The 17,466-nt window shown below is 39.7% G+C and overlaps 1 protein-coding gene across 1 annotated transcript; it reads right to left on the reverse strand.

Moving 5' to 3' along the window:
- Positions 1–319: 319 nt before the first annotated feature.
- On the reverse strand, positions 320–1,002 carry rnf224 (ring finger protein 224). The gene is made up of 2 exons (XM_072692872.1): positions 799–1,002; positions 320–601 (listed from the first exon to the last, which is right to left on the reverse strand). The coding sequence occupies exons 1-2, from the start codon at positions 1,000–1,002 to the stop codon at positions 320–322; spliced, it is 486 nt and encodes a 161-aa protein (XP_072548973.1).
- Between the last annotated feature and the right edge of the window lie 16,464 nt (positions 1,003–17,466).

A 17,466-nucleotide genomic window follows, 5' to 3' on the forward strand; every position in this document is an offset into this window, starting at 1 on the left:
GTGGCATGATTTGGGTCCAAAATTATTCTGACTGTTCTCCTTCATGAAACATGAAACAGTGGTCCCGCCCAGAATGACAATGCCCCCCATCCACAGGGCATGAGGGGTCACAGAATGGCTTGATGAGTATGATGATGATGTAAAGGATGTAAATAATATGTTGTTGCCTTTTGCAGTCAGATCTATCAACCCAGTTCAACGCCTGTGGGAGATTTTGGACTGATCCACTGGTACAGTTCCAGAGACTTGTATAATCTATGCCAAGCTGCATCAAAGTTGTTCTAGCTCCTGCCAACCCATCGACATGTTTTTAATAGATCTAACACCACCAGCAGCAGAGCAGGCACCTCCTACAGCATGGACTCCTGTGGAAGCGAGGCTCTGCCAGTGCCACGTTGGCCCAGGCTGAGGGAGGCTGATCTGTGATCGGCTGTTTAACAAACGAAGACTTGGTCTCCAGAGGAGTTTTCTGATGGCTGCTTCGTTGGTTCTCTGCCTCTGCTTTGACACCCAAGAAAGCAGCCAGGTCCAGGTCCAGCCCAATAGCACCCCCACGAGGCAAAGGGGTATTCTGTCTGCACTGTGGACAGGGAATCCACATCTAGGGCATAAAGAAAAGATGGGTTGATGTTGTGTACATTGTGAACCCAGTTTTTTCCAAGAATACAGCACTGATGCTGGCTATAGTCAGAGAAGACATGGAAGGATCACAGAATTCTTTGGTCAGGTATGTTGTTGATTGCAGTACTGCATTAATATTACAGTTTTCCAATAAATACACTGTTATTGGAGACCCACCTGCTCATTGATGACTGTATCCAGTCGCCGCAGACAGGCCTGACAGAACGTATGGCCGCAGTAGAGCTTCCTCGGGAGTCTCTCTCCCAGGTTGTAGGCGCTGTAACAGATGATGCAGTCCAGCTTTCGACTGTCCCTAGAGGGCTGGGCTTCCTCATCAGGCTCTGCTGGAACCTCTGACGCTGGGACCTCATCCTCCATCATTCTGCTGAAGACATGTCACCTTTATAGATTTGGAGTGACCACTGAAAGCTGACTATTACATCCACGTGAATCATATTTAGATGATGGATTGTGATTATGATGGATAGACTGATATTTACACACTATGTGGACAAAAGTATTAAGCTTTAGTGAGGTCAGGACGTTGGATGATCACCACCCCACCTCATTCCCAACTCATCCCAAATTGGATGGAGCGCCATCGTTCCAGAGAACACTGTTCCACTGCTCCTCAGCTCAATGCTGGAGGGCTTTGTACCCCTCTAGCCCATGCCTGGCATTATTGGCATGGTGCCAAGTGTATTTTAAAGTATATGTTAGTTGTAAGAGTAGTAAACTACTTATACTTATACAAATACTTATCTGCTTCTGTCTTTTTAGTTTATTGAAGTACACTATTACTACGAAGTGAACTATTAAGTGACAAAATAGTTAACTACTGAGAGAAAATATGCCCGTTTTTAACATTACTTTCATATGGCTTCAGCCATATAGAAAGTTACCAAATGGTTATCTTACTCATTTGTCTCACCTTTTGTTACCCTTTGTCTGCTGGCTTGAAGTGGTCACTCTCTTTCTTTGTATATGGTAATTCAAATAACCCTCAAAAGGTGACAACAATCAAGTGGTCATACCGATGACCTTTGTTGTGTGATGACTATCCACCACTCTCAACTTCATCCCCCTTCTACTCCTCCTTAAACTCCCCTTCTTCACCCTCTCCTTCATCCCCCACATACCCCTCCTTAAATTCCTCTTCTTCATTATCCTTTCCCTTTCCACAATTCCCAATGTATATAAGGTCCTCTCGAAATATCCCTAACCAGACTGGATTGGTTTAGACTGGAATCGTTCAGACTGGAATCGATCAGACTGGATTGGTTTAGACTGGATTAGTTCAGACTGGAATCGATCAGACTGGATTGGTTTCGACTGGATTGGTTTAGACTGGATTAATTCAGACTGGAATCGATCAGACTGGATTGGTTCAGACTGGATTGGTTTAGACTGGATTAGTTCAGACTGGAATCGATCAGACTGGATTGGTTTAGACTGAAATCGATCAGACTGGATTGGTTTAGACTGGAATCGATCAGACTGGATTGGTTTAGACTGGATTAGTTCAGACTGGAATCGATCAGACTGGATTGGTTTCGACTGGATTGGTTTAGACTGGATTAGTTCAGACTGGAATCGATCAGACTGGATTGGTTCAGACTGGATTGGTTTAGACTGGATTAGTTCAGACTGGAATCGATCAGACTGGATTGGTTTAGACTGAAATCGATCAGACTGGATTGGTTTAGACTGGAATCGATCAGACTGGATTGGTTCAGACTGGATTGGTTTCGACTGGAATCGATCAGACTGGATTGGTTTAGACTTAAATCGATCAGACTGGATTGGTTTAGACTGGAATCGATCAGACTGGATTGGTTCAGACTGGATTGGTTTAGACTGGAATCGATCAGACTGGATTGGTTTAGACTGGAATCGATCAGACTGGATTGGTTTAGACTGGAATCGATCAGACTAGGCTGGGTCGGACTGGGTCAGACTGGCCTGGAATGGACTTGATATGGTCTGACTGGACTAGACTGTCAGTAATCAACTAAGCTGTGCCAGTGTATGATTTTCTGTCTGCACGTGAATAAACTCCAACGCTAAAGATCCAGTCTCCTGACTCCTGAATCTGTCTCCTGTATGGCGGATTTCTAACACCACTTAGATTTTAAATGGGAAACATGTCAGGGCTATTTGGGCAGATACGACCAAAGTAATCTCAGATCTTTTCTCCTATGCAGGGTACTATAACATTCTCCCCAGCTAGTAGTTTTATTAATAGCATCTTCGATTTTTTGTGTACTTTAATTTGGTTATGCCAGGTTATCTTTTGAAACAGAACACATATCAGTGTTTGAGGTTCATGTAGATCTCATTATTCAACTATGCCAAAATAAATCTAGTTTGATATTCTAAAGCTCTTTTAATAAAAAATAAAATAAAATGAGCATTGTTATAAGAAGGAGGGGTGGCAGACACACATGCACACACACACCCCTTAAGTAAAGTATAAATACTCCAGTTAAAAAATAAAGTTTTGTACTAGCTGAAGTAAGCTTTACATTTTTACTTAAGTACAAATATAAAAGGACACACTCCTTAAAGTAACTTAAAGTAAAAAAAAAAGTAATAGTTTTTAATTGAATTTGTAAAGCAATGGTTTTGGGATAGACGTACACAACCGTGACAATAAGTGTGATTAATGGTTTATGCTACAACTGCAGTATCATCTACAAAATCAAACAAATGACATTTTCATATTAACTTATTAACTGCCATTAGTTTCATCATATTTTCGAATTATTGCTAAGTTCAGAAACACACTTTCACACACTTACACAAAGCCAAACAACTAGTTCATATCAGATTAATAGATTAATAGTAAATGGCTAAAATCTGATCAGAAAGCAAAGCAGAACGTGAGCTCAGACCCTGTAGTCCACAATGAAGCCGCCAGTTTATTTGCATATTTTCATGTTTGAACATTGGTTGAGCTCAAAATGTGTCTTTTTGTGTCTCATCTAAGCTGAACTACAACAACAAAAAGCTAGCTATGACTACTCCCAACACAGCAGATGAATACAGTGTGATAGTGGCGTGCAAAGGCAGTTAAAATACTTCAATAGTAGTTCAGATATGTTCTTTGGGTTTCAGGAATGTCTTTTATGAACAAGAAGGTTGACAAACATTGTCATTATGAGGGACATTTTTGTCTGTCAGTTCAGGTATGTGTGTACAATGTGTGTAATATATATTTAGCAACTGAATGGAGTTCAGTGGAAGCTAAGGGGTGGTTGAGTTTGAGCTAACAAAAGTCCAAGAGGTTTAATTATTTTAATCTGTCATAAACACAATTTAATAAAGCTGATTTTTTAGTATTTTTTCCACAAAACACAGAAACAGAAGTATGCTACATATAAATAATATATAATGAAAAACACAACTACTTAGACTCTGCAGATTCAATATGTTAGTCCCTCGTGGAAAAGCACTTTCATCATGGCTAATGTCTTGCCATCCCGGGGCAGACTTAAGCAAACTATTTTTTTTTTTCTTGGGCCTCATACTAAATTTGTCGGATGTAATGTTTTTAAGCTGTGTTGTTGTGGAATAACAGTTGCATGGTTTATTTCTTTTGATATTCATTTTATCAGAAAGTCAATTCACAATCAGAACTCACAATTTGTAAATATTTTACTGACTATTTCTATAATATTTATATGATGAATATTTAATATTTATTAAATAACCTTTATGTGCTTTGGCTGAGTTTGTCAGCTGACAACTACAGTTTTGCTCACCCAGTTAGTCAGCCTGGACTAACAGATACAATGGAGGGACGAGCTTCATTTGGTAATGGTTTCGGATGGAAAATGTGGCATAGAACTGTACTGACATGGACGCGACATACTGTGAACCTCAAACACTTTTGTGTCCTTAATTCAAAAGCAAAACCCACATAAGTAAAACAGCTGTACAATGGGCCTTCCCTTAATTATAAATAAGCCCCAAAAAGTACATACACCCAGCTTAATAGAGGCTAGAAGCAGGGGCTACTTCAGGGAATAAAGGACACAAAAGCTAAAAGCTACCGTTGGCTGATCAGGTGAAAGCCAATGAAGCCAGCCATTCCTAACTTCTCGAGGTACCGCATCGCTGAGGTACCACATCACAGATGGGCCGCAGTGCACGCAAGCCAAGGCATGGCTCGTGGAAGTCAAAAAACATGTGTTGGCAGCCAGGGGAGTGGCTGAAAAGCTAAAATGGAACAATAAGCAGAGAATGGAGAAGGACTGACCGAGTACAACATCTGTCTTCACCTAGCTGACCACACACTGCACATAGAGGACACCAAGAGGACAGCAACATATATTATCTGGTAAGATAATATTTTTTCCTTGTTATAGTGCTAGCTACGCAAGGCTAGGCCAGACTTGTCTATGCTATAGGGCTGTAGGTCGTCACAATAACGTAGATCTACAAGCTGTAAAATAACAGTGTGTTTCATTCGGAGGCAAAATAACAGGGTTGTAAATAGGCTTGTAAAACCGCATCTGATCATTTTCCCGCAGCAACCATAGACACATACTTTTATACATAATATCTACGACATCTTAAAATACAATCAATTAATGCATTATTTGCTAGTTTTTCTTTTGCTATACATACATTATAAACACTAAAGAATTCATTTCATCTCTTTTTGAACTGTAAACTTGAAAACCGAATTGCTTACAAAATGCTGAGCCAGTACATCTCTTATTTAGATACTTCTAACAGTCTAAAACATTGTTCCTCCCGTCATAAGTATTCATTTTAATATGTTAACATGTCCAATGTGTTCATTAACAATGTGACCATTATCGCCAGTTCAAGACAGCGTCAAGAGATGTCACCTTTTATTAAGAAGAGTCTGGAAAATCCTGTTTTTTTGTTAACACCCCTCCAACCATTACTTCATTAGGTTAATAAACTGAACGGCCGAGCTGAAGTTAATGAATCTACGGTAGTATTCCTTTTGAAGGAGCACTTCATTTACAGAGGCTTACCCCTCAGAAGATGAAGATTCCAGGTTGTCCTCTTCAGTTCCAGTAGTGGTAGTCCTTTCATGGAGCCATCCATATCAGCATGGACAACTGGCTAACTTCACTTTCAGCTTTGGACCCATCTGTCCCAGTCATGTCATTTACCAGCTGCTTTCGCACCCAATAACAGGCGTACATGAATGCTCACAAACACACTTCCCTATGACAGAGTCCGTCTTACTAGGTCTAAGAACACGGTTTTGCCTGGGTTGCTGTTGAAGGTTTTGCCTGGGTTGCTGCTGTCTTGTTCCACACCACATCAGACTCTCTCAAATGGAGAATGTGTGCTTCCACAGTCTTTAATATTTAAGGCCCGCCTGTCACTGTGCACCCACGCCTTACACACACACACACAGACACATACACGTTTGTTTTGTCTCCTTTTTAAAGGACGTATTTCCCACAGCTGCTCTATGGTGTTAATTATGCATCTGTAGAAAGAGCCCAATCTAGCAGAAAACCGGTCCACTAGTGATCTCGTAATCTCTGCTTTTAAGGAAAATACATCAAAACCAAACAATAATCACCTGCCAAGGGTATAACACATGTCTGTTGTCTTCTGTATCAGCTGTCTAAGCAGGTGAAAAGCAAGACAAGCTCACATTACAGCAACTTAGGGGGGGAGGGCACTTTCGACTCCGACTGTTACCTGCTCTGAGGTCAGCTTTTACGACTAGCTCATTCCACTTGAGACTAGCATACATACGTGGAGATCTGACTGCTGGTCAGTTGGCTGGGGGAGGACAGTAGAAGATGGAAGGTCTATCAACTTACAGCTGCCACAAAAGAGTCCCGGAAACCTGAGCTCAGCCACCTACAGACAGCCTGTCATCAGCATGGACCTGCCAGATAGGGTTAGAGGCCTTCATCACCCTTACAATGGTATGTCCCTCACAACTTTATAACTGTTCTGGGTTAGCACAAAGAGAGTGTAGCAAATTGTAGGGGTGGAGATACACCATGTGGGCAAAAGTATTGGGACACCTGCTCATTCATTGTTAAGGATTAAAAAAAAAGAGTTTATGCTGCTTTTGTTGGAGTAACTGTCTCTACTGTCCAGTGAAGGCGTTCTACTAAATTTTGGAGCTCTGCTGTGAGGATTTGATTGCATTCAACGACAAAAGGATAAGTGAGGTCAAGCTGTTGGATGATCACCACCTTACCTCATCCCCAACTCCTCAACTCATCCCAAAAGTATTGAATGGAGCACCAACCATCATTGCACAGAACACAGCCCCACTGCTCCACAGCTCAATGCAGGGGGGTATTGGGGGGTGTTATAGCCCTGCAAATTTTACTGCACATTTTTTATTAAGGTGCTGAATTAAACATATTTAAATAAAACAGAAAAGGCATGTTATTATCCACACTCTCGTTCAATTGAATACATTTAGCAACTTTGTGTTAGCAAAATTGTGACCATTGCTGACACAGGTGTCCAGTTTGCTTGTGTAATCTCCATAAAAAGAAACTTGTATAATAAAAAGACTGCATAACAAAGCATTGCCAGTAGAATGAAGTGAGCAGCTGCATGAGCCTGATGACCACATGCCTATAGTGCTATAGAGTAACATGTTTACCAGACACATTTATATCCTGAGAATTCAAACAAATTAATACACAAATAACCCCTTGTTTGTGTATTTATTTGTTTGAATTCTCAGGATAGATGTGTGATGATGATGTGTAAGGGATGAAGTGTAGTGACATGCTTGTGGTTATGTATGTACATGAGTATGTAAAACACTAGATGGCAGCAGAGGTAGTTCACAAATACAATGACATGGCTTTGTTAATGGCAGTAATATTCAGAAGACAATAGTCAGAAAAATACTTTCTTAGAGATTTGCTTACATGTGCTCTTTAACTTGACTTGGCATATATACCACATGAAGGCATCCAGCTATAACTAAAACCAGCAACAATATTTACACTTTTTAGGTGTATTTACTTGTATCAGGCATATAATTTTGTGTCTGTAATATAATTTAATTTGAATATTTTTTTATTTTACAGATTCTAGATTTTACATTTAAATGTTTATTTAAATGTTTATTTATTTATATATTTAAATATTTTTTATTTGACAGATTCTTTAATTTGACATATTATTGTAATATATATAATATATTATGTTATATATATTTGTTTATGTTTTATTTTCAGGGTGTGCTGGTTGTAGTGTTCAGGCATGCAGCCCCAGAGCAAGTGACTATCATTTGTTTAGGCCTAAAAATGACAAAATATGACAATTCTGAATTTTCTTTTACAATTTTATTTTGTTATATTAATTTTAATTTAGATATTTGGGACTCAACACAAAAAATAACCCAACAACACACAGACCCCAGAAGAGAAGAATAAAAAATACATACATTAGATATCCAAATGTACCCAGAAATCTCTTCTGAATAGGAAATTAAGCTTTAAGGTGCATCCATTTCTGACACCTATGTTCACATGTGTACACACAGCTTGTAGTATGTTCATAGAAAAAGCATTACCAATACAATTGGGTGCTCTGGAGCAGCTACACATAAACAAAGGGTCCCCATACCCACCGCCAAATTCCTGCTACACTCTTATAAATAATGATGCCACATACGGTTCTTTGAGTGATGCCATAGAAGAAACCACTTCTTCCATTAAGAACCACGTTTGTCAAAAAGATGTGTAACCCAAAAAGCTTTCTTATGATGCAGAGGTTTTTTATCAATTTAAAGGTCTGTTACAAAAATGGTTCTTTATGGAACCAAAAGTGGTTCTTCTATGGCACTGAACTACCTTTTGTATCACCTTTATTTTTAGAGTGGTATTAGAGTGGTATTAAAGAAAATTTGAAGAAAGAACGGATCTGCTCATGAGCCAAAACATGCATGGTAGCTGAGGGTAGCGTCAGACATTGGGCTTGAATTGCTGCTTCTGGTTCTCAGGCTCAGGAATGTTTTACTGATGATGGTAGACTGCATTATGGTTCATGGTAAACCCATGATGGGAGCAGCAGAATGAGGTCAGAAACATTCTGTCTCCCAATTTACTGAGAAATGCATCCAATCTAAGCGTGCTATGCAGCATGACAATGACCCTAAACACACTGCCCACACAATAAAGGACTTCATGAGGGACAAAACCTAAAAAAAAGGAAGGTTTTAGAATGACCAGGTCAGTCACCAGAAATCAACGTAACTGGGCATCTTTTTCACCCTCTGAAGAGGAGACTGAACCTCCCAAAACAACCAACTGAAAGCAAAAAAGGCTGTGGTAAAGTCATTTAACTCATTTGGATCTAAATATCAGCAAACAAAAGCTAGAATTCTGATCTATTGGCTCATATTCCTCTTTTAATGCCTTGCTGTGCCAGTACTTTCTGAGGAGACCATATAATGTATTCTGTGTTAAATATAACCATATTATGTTTTATTATTCAGTGTATCATATCCTATATTATTGCTCTGCCATTTCCGCACTGTTGCTAATGGCTACTCTGTATTATTGCTACGTTTTTAATTTCTCCTGTCTGCCACATGTTATGCCAAAGAAAATACAGTAACTTTTAAATGGCCCTTAAATCCTTTCTTCAGGTTCTGCATTTTACTGCACACCAGTGTTCTTCACTTCGCCTGAGAGTCACAGAACTGCAGTATTCAGTCCAGCAGTCTTCATGTGCCGTCCCTTTGTTTACAAAACAACAACAGATTTACTGTGAACTCTATATAGAACACAGTGCTGTCAAATGTATTATTTATAGCCAGACAGGTTTAGTAATGTGCAGCAGACAGGCGGCTCCCTTTCCTAAAGAATATAGGACATTTCACAGAAGTTTGTAGTTTAGTCTGTAAATCTCTGCTTTGCGAGATCCCTGTTCTGTTCTGGGAAGCTGCCCAACCCCCTTATTGGGTTTCGAGCATGGCCTAGAAGGATGGTAGGGGTGGTATATCAGGGAATGTTAACAGTGCTAGACCAGCCTGGCGTCGAATGATAACAATTTAGTCAGATTACAGGGCAAAACCTTATAGTTTCACCGGAGGCGAGAATGGCTTGGAGGCAACAAAATGCTCAAAGCATCCACACTCATGCTTAATAGTTGACAAGACAAGACAAGACACAAGACCATCATATTTACCATTTGTGATTGACACAGATGGAAATTGGCTTCTGCTTTTATCATACACAGCAGTGAAACACACACAGTAGACAGTGAGCACACATGCCCGGGGCAGTGGGCAGCCATTGCTACGACACCCGGGGAGCAGAGAGGGTAAAGGGCCTTGCTCAAGGGCCCAACAGTGACGGCCTCCTGAGCTCGGGTATTGGGGTTGGTATTGTTTCTCCAAACATACCTTTGTTTATTATGGCCAAAACGTTCCAAAAATGTCCACACAAGACAATTGTCTGATGAACGTCTTGTGCAGCTCCTGTCCCCAAGAAAGGGGGTGCTGACAGTGCTGAATGACTAGCAGCATGTTGCTCTAACATCCCACCTAATGAAGACACGGTACTGGCCAATCACTGGTGCCGGTCACACCAGCAACATTGGTCTTGACCCTCTGCAGTTCACACACCAAAATGGTACTGCAGTGGAAGATGCAGTCATCTACCTGATGGACTAAGCAAAGAAAGTCTTAGACATGACAAGCAGCCCCTGTGAAGATCATGTGCTTTGATTTCTGCAGCACATTCAACGCCATACGTCCTGCGTTGCTAGGTCTGAAGCTTTGACTGATGTAAGTAGATGATCTGTCATCTTATGGACAATGGGCTATCTGAGTGGTTGAGCATAGATTGTGCAGCTACAGGATTGTATCGTAGGCATGGCTACATGTAGCACCAGGCCCCCCAATGCACTGTGCATGTAACTTGAGTTCAATTGATCAGATAACAGGGCAGAACCTCTGAGTTTTACTCAGAAAGAGAATCCAGGGGAAGAGAATGGCTGACAATCACTATTTCTCTTTCTCTCTCTTACTTTCTATCTACCAGGTACTGTTACTTTATTCATACCATTAAGGCCGCTGTGTACCCTTAATAAATCCACCTGTGTTCTGAAGTTTAACCTTCTAAACTGCAGTGTTTACTATTGTAAACAGTAATTAAAAATGATGACTTCATTCTTCCAACTTTCATCCATCTTCTTATTTGCTTTATCCTAGTCAGACAAGGCAGGAATACCCCTGGACAGGGGACAGTGTAAGTAATGTAACTAGGGTTATGCACTAGAAGTAGAATCAATACAAAGCTTATAGTAATCACCAATATTCATCCATCTTATCCACTTCTTCCTGATCAGCCTACCCAGAATCATTGGGCACAAGGCCTGGGACTCCATACACATGGCAACAGTCCATTGCGGTGTACAACACACACACACACACACACACACACACACACACACACACACAAACACACACACACACACACACACACACACACACACACTCCTTCCAATTTATCATAGACAGTTCATTTAATTTCTGGGAGGCAGGAGGAGAACACTGGAGTATCCGGAGAAAACCTACGCAGCAGGGATTTAACCCACAACCCCAGGCCCCTGGAGCTGTGCAACACACCATACCTGCAGTGCCACCATATATTTACTTACTTAAAATAAACAATTAGCTAAAGGTAAAAAAAAAAATTAGCTGGTTCAAACAGCTTGTCTTCTGACCAGCAGAGAGACAATCAACCATGTTTCTAATTGACCAATTTCTTTAAGAGGTACATTCATTGCTAATGCTAGTGTTCAGCTGCACAGCTTGTACAAACCCCACACAAAAGCATTGTCAATAGAATGCGATGCTCTGGGTGCACCATGCCTAAAGCCAAGATTTAGCTAGAGGGCTATAAAGCCTCTAGCATTTGGCTGTGGGGAAGTGGCATATCTATCATAAAGTCTTCCCAAAAGAGCAGAGGCTGAAAAACTCCTTATTAATACCCTACAGTAAATGTTGGTTGGGCAACTTTCGGACGTGAAGTGTACTTCCGGCACATTATGCAGGCCCAAACAATGATAAAATGCTGTTCATGATTCATACACAGTTCAGGTGAAGGTTTGCCCTTCACAGTCAGAGTGCTTCTGATCCGTGTGAGCAGTGAAGATTCCACCATACTGCACAGCACCTCTCAGTGAGGTAGCGCCCTAACTGCTTCATTCCCTCTGGACTGGCTGTGTTCTTACCTCAGCAGTTTTTTTCTATCTGCTGCTGTGTTAAAGTAAAAAAAAGATCCTTATATAATACCCCATCTGTTTACGGGGAAGAATAAGAGCCGTTTTCCTGCACTGATAGGATGAACGGCAAAGCACCACTGGATTGCTTTCTTTTTGTTTTGTTTACCAGTGACCTCTGAGAGAGAGAGAGAGAGAGAGAGAGAGAGAGAGAAAGCATAACATGTGCAAATGACTAAACACAGCACACAGCACCACCCCACCACAGAATTTGTAATCATGTCCCCTCCCTTAACAAACACAGTGTGACTCATGCTGACAACTGATGCTGGCATAGCCTTCCATAACCTCCCCAAAAAATAAAAGAATAGATCTATATACTATAATTAGCGATATAATTATGGGGTGTACTATAGTTAATGTTAATAATTAACATTAAAAGGGCACTCTAGCCATTTTAGTATATATAGTATTCCGTGTATAAAAGTGAATATTTGGGCACCCTGTGTGGACAGTACTTAGTAACACCCACAGTTAAGCCTTTTCAGTTCTTGTTTTGTAGGATTTTTAGCCATCCCTCCTTGCAAAAGGCTTCAAGTTCTGTGATATGCTTATGCTGTCTTGCATGCACCGTTGCTTTGAGGACTATCCACAGATATTTGATGGTGTTTAGGCGAGGGGACTGCACGGGCCATGGAAAACCTCCAGTTTGCACTTCTTAAGGTTGTTCACTGTGGAGTTTGGGGTGAGCCAGATTTTAAGAGTACTTCCACAATTGTCAGGTATTTAATTGAATCCATTCTTCCCTCTACAGGTAAAACCAGCATACCTTTGCTCATCGTGGCCAAAAAGTTCTATTTTAACGCCATCATCAGTCCCCATGACTTGCATCAGGACTTGCATCCAAAATGCATCAGGCTTCAATGTTGTGGTGAGGAGAGGATGAAAGAGAGGTTTTCGGCTTCCATGAAGGTCATATTTGTGCAGGTTCCCCTGCACAGCAGAACAGTGCACCACCACTGCAGAGTCTGCTAAATCCTCCTGAAGGTCTTTTGCAGTCCAACAGGGATTTTGCTTTGCCTTTCCATCAATCATTTGTGCAGGTATGTGGGGTGTTTTCTTAGTTATCCAGACTTGATCTTGAAACTCATCCATCATTCTTGATTTTCTAACTACAGACTGAGGAAATGCTGCCTGAAAACACTTTGCTATCTTCTTATAGCCTTCTTCTGATTTGTAGGCATCAATTATTTAAATTTTCAGAATGCCAGGCAGCTGATTAGTGCAGGCCATTGCTCCTGATTGTTGGGCCATGAATGTATAATCATTAACTTTATGCCTTTTGTACAGAAGTTCATCATTTACTCACTTAACTATTCACAGGAACAGATATTTTGACATTCATTAATAAGCCATTAGAGACCAAACCATTTGACACTGTGTTTAAAAAACTGAACTGGCTAATAAGTGTTTTTCATAAAACATAAATATATTAATTCATAAAAGTTCATTTTAGGATCATAGGCTTTTTATTTGTTTCACAGACTTTCACTAAAGATAGATCTCCTAAGTCTGCTATGCTTAAATCTGTTACCACATTAATCTGTAAAACACACACACACGTAAACACAAATGGCTACCAAACCCCAGTAACTTTCCAGATGGCAAGGTGATGTTGATACATCATAGATTTCTGGTCAGAATCATCATTTTGGTTGAGGTTGAAATTCTATTATTAGTGGATGTATCAGTAATGTTGGATCAACAGTAAAGTATTGATGAAAGCTGCCAGTTCCCATCATTGGCAGCAATGACACTGAATGTACATTGAGTTATAGTTGACTGGTAAATCACATGACGGAGGATGCGTGAGATGACTCTCGCAATCCTAAGAGACCCAAACAGATGTTTACAGATGTTGCTGCCGCTGAGGTAAGGAGAAAACTAAGCCATGTCTTAATCTGTTCATGGAAAATAATTAGCTAGCTACTTTTATTGCTCACATAATGTCAAGTTAGTGCAACATATACACTAGATTACTTTTTCAGCCATTAGCATGGGGAGCTAGTGAATGTTTCTGTGGACAGTATGATTTTAATTGCTATGAGGAAACTGTCTGGACCTTTTTACATTGCTGAGCCTTTTGGAGAAGATTTTGAATGCAGTAATTACTATCTTGTCTTGAATGTGCTACAGGCTCTGCAATGTACCGAACTGCTTAGGTGCAACAGGTCACCAGACAAGTGCTGCACCACTCAAAAGCTCAGGATATTCAACCTGCTGCAGACCCTGATGATCCAGTTCTACACAGCGATCATCAAGTCCATCCTCACATCATCCATAACCATCTGGTTTGGTTTCTCCACCTCCCAAGAGCGAGCCAAACTCCAGCACATCATCAGGGCAGCAGAGAGGATCATTGGATGCAATCTGCCAACGCTTCAGGAGATCTCCACCAGCAGGGCGAGGAAGCTCACTGGTAAAATTACAGCTGACCCGTCTCATCCTGGATGTCACCTCTTCCAGTCTTTCACTCCCCTCTGGTAGAAGACTCAGGACCATCATAACCAGCACAACACGGCATGCTAACAGCTTTTTCCCCAGAGCTGTAGCGCTCCTAAACCACAGTGGACACAGCCTAATCTATAAACCTAATCTATAACTGAACTGAGCTTCTACATCTCACTGAACCAAACTGGATTGAACTGCAACGCAGTACTGAGACATAACATGCAGAACATTTGCACTAGGATCATTTGCACACCTGTACAGATGTTCATTTTCTGTAAATGTTTATATCATTATATCTGTACATAATAGTTTGTATATAGATGTCTACTCAGGCTACATATGGATATGCAGTATTCATACCTGTGCAAGTACAGATTTCTGATTAAAGATTATTTTTTTTATTTAATTACAGCTCTAACTTTTGGACTTATTATTCTTTATTCTATTTATTGTTTAGTGTATTTCTTTCTCTTAGTTTAATACTTGTTAACAGTTAGTTTGTTACATGTCATACTTGTGTTGCTCTCACCAAGCTAAATTCTTTGAATGTGTAACATACTTATATTCTGATTCTGATTCTACTGATTTGGAACATGAACTGAGGGCATGAACACCAATATAGGGCAGAGTGAGGAACAACCTCACGCAGGGCAAAATATAGTATATTGTATATGTTGTCTTATTACATCCCCTTAGCACTGGTACGCTTAATGAAGATGCACATTTTGCACCATGAAAGTAACTTTTAGTGAGTAGTATAAAAAGCAGTGAGAGATGTTTGCTAGCTTTGTTCAAATGAAAAGCTTTCTGGCACTTTTGTAAGCAGAAATGTGTGTATTTATTTATACAAATGTATTTATGCGTATATTTATGCACATGTATTTCTGTTTTATTGTGCCGATGTAAAATGTCTATTTGCCTATTCTGCTTTTCACTAAATGACCCTTGCTGTACATAAAGCAGGGCTGATTTTCCATACTTTATGGTGGTAATAGGATTTTTAAAGTTGATTAAAGTAGTGTTGGTCTTCTGTTGTTGTTTTATTAAAATTGCAATGGTTTCAATATTAATTCAGGGTGCAAAAATGATGATGACTCAACATCAGTTTAAAACCTTGATTAAATGAAGTAAATGTTGAGAGTTTAACATTGATTTAACATTTATTCAATGACTGATTGCTGTCTGGATTTGCTTGATTTGTTCATGTATGTCGACACACACACGAATACAGACACACATAGTTTTAGTGGTGGTACATTTATAAGATGTCATCATCTGTTTGTGCCTTAAACACATACTCATAGTCACACAGTCACAAACTATGACTATTCAGCTACAACACTTAACCTTTAGCTGTCCTTTGCCTCTTTGTTTTTCAGTGGTGTTGTGATGACAAACTGCTTTGGCCCATCCAGCTCTTTTAAGTCTCACCTATCACCACAAAACAAGAGTGGACTTTCAGAGCTGGCACAGAAACCCGGCATTAGACCCGCTTACAATAGGCCTAGCTAGCTTCATCCATTACAGTGGAATGTTACAATGGAATCTGCCTTTGTGTGTGTATGTGTGTGTTGGCGGTATTGTGGGAGGGTGGGTTAGGTAAGGCCAGTTTTACCTGTCATTCTCTCAAGAAAGTATTTCAGAACAAGTGACCTAGCACCGCCTTCCTTCTTAGCACTCCATTCAGATGCTAGCTGCACTCACATTTAGTGCTGTGGTATCTAGAAGCCCGACAAGAATGTGCTAAAACCAGTATGCGTGCATTGAGACGGTGCTGCGTCATTTAGCTTTCGGAAAAGTAATGCCATCAACACAACGCACAACTTGGAGTACTTCTCACCTGAAACAACACAAATCTGTTTAGACGTGAAACATATGACATAGTGCAGTATTGCTTAATAGAATCCTTTGCTACCGTGTTAAGAAATCAGTCCTATTCATAAATTGTCCTGTCCCTCAAACAGTACTCAACAAGAGCGGTGGTACAGCATTTACATAGCTTTCATTACAATTAACCATGTTCTTAAGTCGTTTTTACCTAAAAAAAAATACTCCAGAACAGTGATATAATCAATGCTTATGTAACTATCATTACAATTAGCCATGTTCCCGAGTTAACCTCAAAATTTTACCTCAAAAAAACTCTACAACAGTGATACCAACACTAACATAGCTTTCATTCAATTTAGCCATGTTCAAAAGTTGTCCTTTAACCATACAAACATACATACAAACAATACTCTATAACAATGATATCATCAATGTTCATGTAGCTTTCATTACAATCAGCCATGTTCAAAGTTGTTCTTAACCTCAAACAACACTGTATAACAGATATATTATTAATGCTTATGTAGCGTTCATTACAATTAGCCCCTGTTCCCGAGTTGTATTTTACCTCAAACAATACTCTATAACAGTGATAACAACACTAACATACCTTTCATTACAATTAGACATGTTCTCAAGCCATCCTTTAATCTTAAAAATACTCTACAACAATGATATCATCAATGTTCATCTAGCTATTATTACAATTAGCCATGTTCAAAGTTGTTCTTAACCTCAAACAATATTGTATAACAGATAGATTATTAATGCTTACGTAACATTTATTACAATTAGCCATGTTCCCAAGTTGTCCTTTACCTCAAAAATACTCTACAACAGTGATACTAACACTAACATAGCTTTCATTATAATTAGCCATGTTTCCAACTTGTCCTTTACCTCAAACACCATTCTCTATAACAGTGATATTAATGATTATGTAGCTTTCATTAAAAGTAGCCATGTTCCCAAGTTGTATTTTACCTCAAAAATACTCTACAACAGTGATACTAACACTAACATAGCCTTCATTAAATTTAGCCATGTTCAAAAGTTGTTCTTTACCTCAAACAATATTGTATAACAGTGACACCAACACTAACATAGCTTTTATTATAATTAGCCATGTTCTCAGTTCGTCCTTTGCATCAAAAATACTCCATATCAGTGATATTGTCAATGCTTATGTAGCTTTCATTACAATTAGCCATGTTCCCAAGCTGCCCTTTACCTCAAAATACTCTACAACAGTGATACCAACACTAACATAGTTTTTATTCAATGTAGTCATGT

Source organism: Salminus brasiliensis, chromosome 1 (genome assembly GCF_030463535.1).
Source record: "Salminus brasiliensis chromosome 1, fSalBra1.hap2, whole genome shotgun sequence".
Lineage (NCBI taxonomy): Eukaryota > Metazoa > Chordata > Actinopteri > Characiformes > Bryconidae > Salminus > Salminus brasiliensis.